Here is a 6,481-nt window from a genome sequence, read left to right on the forward strand (position 1 = left end):
GAGCAGTTCACAAACTGTATCAAAACAGCAAAAATTCACAAAATCAAAGTTAAGAGTTTCAATCAATTTACCCAACAATGAGATCTCACTGAAGCGAAGTAGGCAGTTAAGCTTCGCCATAGACAAAACGGAAGAAAGCCCAAGTTCAAAAACTATTAATTCGAAGGGTATAAGTAGGATTTTGAAAGGGAAAGGTGTTTTAAGATCACAAAACAGTTTTTCTTCAAAAGAATCTGAAAATCAAAGAGGGAAAGGTTATAGGTCAACGAAAATTGTTCTTGAAGTTTTGAAAGAATTGGATGCTAGAGAGAGAGAGAGAGAATTAGCTTTACAGGATGTTAGAGAGAGAGAGAGAGAGAGAGAGAGAGAGAGAGAGAGAGAGAGAGAGAGAGAGAGAGAGAGAGAGAGAGAGAGAGAGAGAGAGAGAGAGAGAGAGAGAGAGAGAGAGAGAGAGAGACCTTTTCATATTAAATAATAATTTTTTTCTTTTTTTTTTAAATAAGGGCAAAACTTAAAAAATGGTCCTGTAATAGTGAAAAGACAGAAATGCCCTTCACTTAACGGTCAAAAGCTAACGGAGTTAGCGAAAATGACCATTTGTTAAAAGTTTTGAAATCACAAGGACCATCTGTAAGGATTTTTGAACTTAAGGACTAAACTTGATATTTTTGGAAACCAGAGACCATTTTTAAAGTTTTGTCTTGATTATTTCTTTATGTTTATCAGGAATAGAACCTGAACATCCAAAAAAATGTTCGGTGATCCAGTTTTTATACTAAAAGTATACAATATTCCTTTTTTGGTAACCAAATGTAGACAATGTTCTAACAGAAGCTTTGATTTATGAAGTACTCCAATCCCCTTCATTTGCATATTCCATCAGATGGGTTTGAAGTTGCTTCTAATCTCCAGATTTTGGCTCTAAGTGGTAATGCAGGTTGTTTAGCTGAATACCCTTGATGTTCTTCATTAATCCAGTTAAGGAACTATATATGAGGTGAGTTTTATTAAACAGTTTTCTTTTTAATCCAAATGAATTTTATTATTATTTTAACTTTTTATTTTTTGATGATGAGGACGCAAATTTCAAAGATGGTGGCTTTAATTTTTTTACATATGATTCTTGTTTCTTGTTGGAATCAAGAACTTGAAAGATGTTTTATGTATTGCATTTAGCCCATTATGTATAGTATGTTGTAATTTTTTGCAAAAAGATGGGTTAAATTCAAGTGATGTAAAGCCTTTGTCCTCTGACCATTTAAAAAAATACTAACAACAAAAGAATTAAATGCAAGATATAGAAACATACTTCCATTTAGTTATGTATTTGAACATTTTTATTTCATTTGTACATTTTACAACTTCCTGAATCTATTTATTCTGCCATCGTGCTTTAAAGAATCTACCAAAATTCCAATGACTTTGATGGTATTTTGTTGCTGTTTTAGGTAATATTGTTTATACCTAGTAATTTGCCTAATCTCACTTGATTGATCCTTATACTTCGTTTCTGTTTTAGGCGTTGTTTAATGAAGCATGTTGCTCTATATTCTATGTCTCTGAGTCACTTTGGTTTCCATTGAGGTTTTGGATTGAAGTAGATTATAAGTTTTTTTTGCCAAACTGGGGTCTTCCCTCTCAAATCCACTTTGGTGTGGGTACTTTTTTTTTTTTTTTGGCGATAATATGTAATATTCCTAATAGTGCTTTGCATTTGTCATTTTTATATTTTTGTTAACAGTTTTCTGAATTTTTTATTTACTAGCTAGAGTAAGAAATAGAAACTTACTTTTCTTATAATAAGTTCATTTTTGTTAAACTTATTACCGGGTGTTGGTGTCGGTAATTCATTTAATGTGTTATGCAATGTTTTAAAAACCGGTTTTTTTAATTGAACCGGTCGGGTGACGTTTTCCGGTTCAACCGGTTTAACCGGTTCAACCGGATGGTCAAACCGGTTCTATATTTTTATATGTTTTTAATTATCCTACATTACAAAACTTGTCATCCTTTTAGTATTACAAACGTAAATAGAATACAACATATAAAAACAATCATTATAGAAGTCAAAATCAAACAAAAAAGTCCAAAACAAACACAAAAATCCAAGAATGTCCGGTTCATTCTGGTTCAATTCAACCGGATGAACTGGTTTTTTACCAAAACCATTTGGTTCAATCCGGTCAAGAAATCCTTATAAAACCGGTCCAAATCGAACCGTCCTCACCTTCGGTTCCCGGTTCGAACCGGTTTTTAAAACACTGGTGTGTATATTTGTAAGTATGTATGATTTTTTTGTCATGGATTGGTGTTCTCATTACCTATTTTACATCCTTTATTTATATTTGAAGTTATTAGAGTATGTTTTAGAATGTATGTGTCTTCATCAATTTGATTTTTATAATTTTTTGAAAATCAAATTTAAACAAAAACTACATAATATTAGAGAAAATGATATGAAACTTTCCCACATGATAATCGTATATATAATACATATAAGTTGTTCGAATGGAAAAACGAAGATGTTACATCTCATCTCATAAATTAACCCTAACTACGAGTCCTTTAAATGTGGGATATTTTATTATCCGGTGTAGACATCACATTGATATATAAATAATAACACCTATATAATATAGAGCTTGAGTCTAATATTAATACATTATAAAATAGAATTCCATTTTTCTTTTCTGTTTTTATGAGAAAATAAATCGTAGAACAACCAAAAAATTGACCATTAACACTTACATGAAACGAAAAAGAACATGTGCAATACTAAGCTAGTTTCAACATATGAATGTGATTGACAAGTTTCTCAACATTCAAGGAAGATGAGCCATTAGGAGCTGTTGCAATTTCAATATTTTTCTTCCACTCTATAGCCTTGCTCCTCATTCGCTTACCCCTCTCTCCCCCCATCAACTCCTGTATGAGCTTTTCGACTTCATCCCTTTTTACATTATCTCCGATTTCCATGCCAACTTTCCATTCCTTACAAATTTGCCTACAATTAGTTGGTTGATCCCATATATAAGGCCAACAAATCATCGGGACCCCAGCTGATAAGCTCTCAATGGTGGAACCCCATCCACAGTGAGTCAAGAACCCCCCAACCGAAGGGTGGTTCAACACTTCTTCCTGGGGACACCAACTTGCCATAAAGCCTTTCTTATTAATCATCTCATTGAGTTCTGGAGGAAACACAAGAGATTCTCCAACAACCAAATTTGGTCTGATGATCCAGAGAAAATAATAGTTGCTATTAGCAAGTCCCCAGCCAAATTCTAGCAATTTTTGTGAAGACATCACTATTAGGCTACCGAAATTAACATAAACCACAGAATTTGGTTCCTTTGATTGCAGCCAGTTAAGGCACTCGGTATCTTCCTTCCACAGACTATAACTCTTTGATTCTTGCTGATTTTGTATGCGATTTAGAAGCAACTGCAATGGTCCGATTGTGTAGAGGTGAGGAAACATGGGTTTGAGAGCTTTGATGATGGTGGACTCTAACTCTTCAAATGTGTGGAGAATTATAGTTGAGACCTTCATCGTTGTTTTAATACTCTCAATGTTAAACTTATAGTCTACTTCGTTTGGGTCTATAGTTCGAACATAACCTGGAAGATCCTTTAAACGGAATGCTTCCAAACCTGGAATCCAATCTATGATGGTGTCAAGATACCCATTGGTGAGGCAACTTTCATCTGAAACATTAGTAAGAATTGGTTACGATGATGAACAAATAAGTAAGGTTTTTCCAAAAGATTAATCCATATTCAGTTAATTTCTTATGTGGAGTACAACAATATTCAAGGTTGAAGAAAATTTTAATCTATTTTAGCCCACTAATATGGCAAGTTCCCTAAAAATTTGCATGTATGTATATATATTAAAGTCAAACTTTTTTCAGAAAAACTATTTGAAAAACCAATGTATATATTGGGATCTACAGTTTTCCAGAAACTCTTTCAAGCACCCGACATGATGAGTTTGACAACGTGTTATCTCTAAATATACAGATCTTACAAAGTTAACTTAAGAAAATCCTATATATAATACATATTTTTGAGTAAAATAACTTGTTATAATTAATAAATAAAAGAGTTTTGTTATAACTTATAAAAACATGTCGCATTTTACAAAATTACTCATAATATATATCTATATTAAGGTGACAAACACGTCCACATTTTGATAAATCGGTCATACAAGTAATGGTATCCACACAACTGATTTTTACCTAATATTTTAATATAGGCTCCGGGAAACTAGAAATCCGATCATTTCGGTTCAGGTAACGGGTCGTTATTGGGTTCGAGGCAGAGAGGGAGTGAGTTATCCTCACCCTGACCCGCCCTGCCTCGATTATATATATAATATGTTCGAATCCTTTTAATGTTAATTGCACGCATTCACACATAAAATATTTACTGTGGACAATCTGTTTAGTTATTAATAATCTGGTGTGTGTGAATGATCATTTTTTATGTTTTGACGTATTACATTAAACTCAAATCAAATAATTTTTAATATAACAGTCAATTTATTTTATTAAAATGATTCATCATATTTTAATTTAAAAGAGAGGCTAGAACATATATTTTTTTATAAGACATTGAGGTACCTTAAAACAAAATAAATATTCTGTTATGAATTGTTGTAAACCGATACGACATCTAAAACCCACAGGAAAACCCGAAACCCAATGGGGCACCCCGATAAGATACCCGAAAGATATCGGGGTGGGTTTGGGAAACCATGTCCTGCCCGGTTGCCATTCCTAAAAATTATAGCTATACTTCTCGCTAATATCACAAAAATGTGATTCATGCTTTTGTGAATGATTATGAAATTCTAGATAACCCCCTTATTATAAACAAAGTTATACCTTGTAGTAAAAAGAAATGATAAAGATGTTTATTTTCATGGCTGATATAGATAAAGCTTACAATTCTTTAAATTGGAACGACTTGGACAATTTTCTAGATGCAATACGGTTAATAAAAAACTGGAGATGTTGGGTAAGAGCGTGTTTGGATTCGGGTTCAAAATCAATTCTTGTTGATGGAGCTCCCAGAAAGAAATTTCCCCATAATAGAGTATTCTTCAAACAGATCTTGCTACATCTATCACCCTTTTTATTATAGCCATCGTTGTCTCTCCATGTGTCATTGGAACTTGGAAGAAGCTAAGAACGGACTATAAGATGAGACTACTAAAATTGGAAGGTAGGCATGCGAAGTGTCCTATCTTTACTATACGTGTATGAAATGTAACAAATATGGAGAAAAGTTAATCACTTTACAATGACATGCATGATTTGTGTTGTTCTCCATCTCCAATTTCTTGTTGCACTATTTCACCATTTACAAAATCATACCGATGTTCTAAAATAAATGTAATTATCACATATCTAAAATTGAAATATTAATAATTATTTCTCATTAAAATATACTATTCCAACAATGTTCGCGGAACCTTTAAAACCAGTCTCAATATCTTATCCAATTTACTTCAAATAGATTTCGACATTTGTAAAAAAAATAAATACAACGCGAGGTTTGAAAATTTATATTTTATTACCAAATAAGGGAGTAACGAAACTAACCTTTAAGTGGGACAATGTTTTTTTCAATCAGATTTGGAGCTTGGCAATATCCCATGAAAGCACTAGCAGCGAAGGTCCAAAAATGAATGATAGGTAATTTAAGCGTCTCCGCAGCATCAACAGTGAAAGACATCATACCATCACTAATAATACAAGTAACTGGAATCTCTAGTCTAGCCACGAGATCAAGAAAGTAACCCAAGAAGTTAGTTAGAATAGATTTAGGGAGTTCATAAATGTTCCCTCGTGAACCATCGGGGATACCATCTGGAATGGTCTCAAAATGGAACCCTGGTTTATCATCGAGTGAGTTTGGCCCTCCGGAGTTGAGTAACTGCTGGTGGTTAAACTCAGTGTTTACAAAGGTTATTTGTAAGCCCTTGTGGTGCAGTAACTTTGCTAGTTTCAGCATACACTTGATGTGACTTTGTGCTGGACATGGTATGAACAGCACATGCGGCTTGCTTTTACAGTTTAGTAGCTCTGATTCCATGTGTTCGTGTGTATGTGTGTGAAGGTTTTATGACATGTATGTTGGATTGATAGATAAGGCTTGTTGTGTTATTAGCTGCAAAATACACACATAGTCTCTCTCTCTCTCTCTCTCTCTCTCTCTCTCTCTCTCTCTCTATATATATATATATATATATATATATATATATATATATATATATATATATATATATATATATATATATATATATATATATATATATATATATATATATATATATATATATATTAAGGGTATATAAACTTAGTTATCCAAACACATCATAATTTGTGATTTTGTTTCATATATGCATTACAATGTTCTTAAACTTCAATCGCTAACTTGATTTATTTTAAACATTTTTAAAATTTCATTAT

The 6,481-nt window shown here is 32.6% G+C and overlaps 1 protein-coding gene across 1 annotated transcript; it reads right to left on the bottom strand.

The window, feature by feature from the left end:
- Positions 1-2,605: 2,605 nt before the first annotated feature.
- On the bottom strand, positions 2,606-6,215 carry LOC111921403 (UDP-glycosyltransferase 85C2). Its single transcript, XM_023916983.3, has 2 exons — positions 5,612-6,215; positions 2,606-3,707 (listed from the first exon to the last, which is right to left on the bottom strand). Exons 1-2 carry the CDS (start codon positions 6,102-6,104, stop codon positions 2,776-2,778), a joined length of 1,425 nt encoding a protein of 474 aa, XP_023772751.1. The 5' UTR covers positions 6,105-6,215; the 3' UTR covers positions 2,606-2,775.
- Positions 6,216-6,481: the final 266 nt, after the last annotated feature.

The sequence above is a fragment of the Lactuca sativa genome, chromosome 1 (genome assembly GCF_002870075.4).
Source record: "Lactuca sativa cultivar Salinas chromosome 1, Lsat_Salinas_v11, whole genome shotgun sequence".
In the NCBI taxonomy this organism is placed as follows: Eukaryota; Viridiplantae; Streptophyta; class Magnoliopsida; order Asterales; family Asteraceae; genus Lactuca; species Lactuca sativa.

Excerpts from the sequence above, each read along its gene's own strand:
- LOC111921403 (XM_023916983.3), bottom strand. The coding sequence starts at position 6,104 with ATGGAATCAGAGCTACTAAACTGTAAAAGCAAGCCGCATGTGCTGTTC. Across the intron at positions 3,708-5,611 it reads AAACATTGTCCCACTTAAAG|ATGAAAGTTGCCTCACCAAT; the intron begins GTTAGTTTCGTT and ends CTAATGTTTCAG.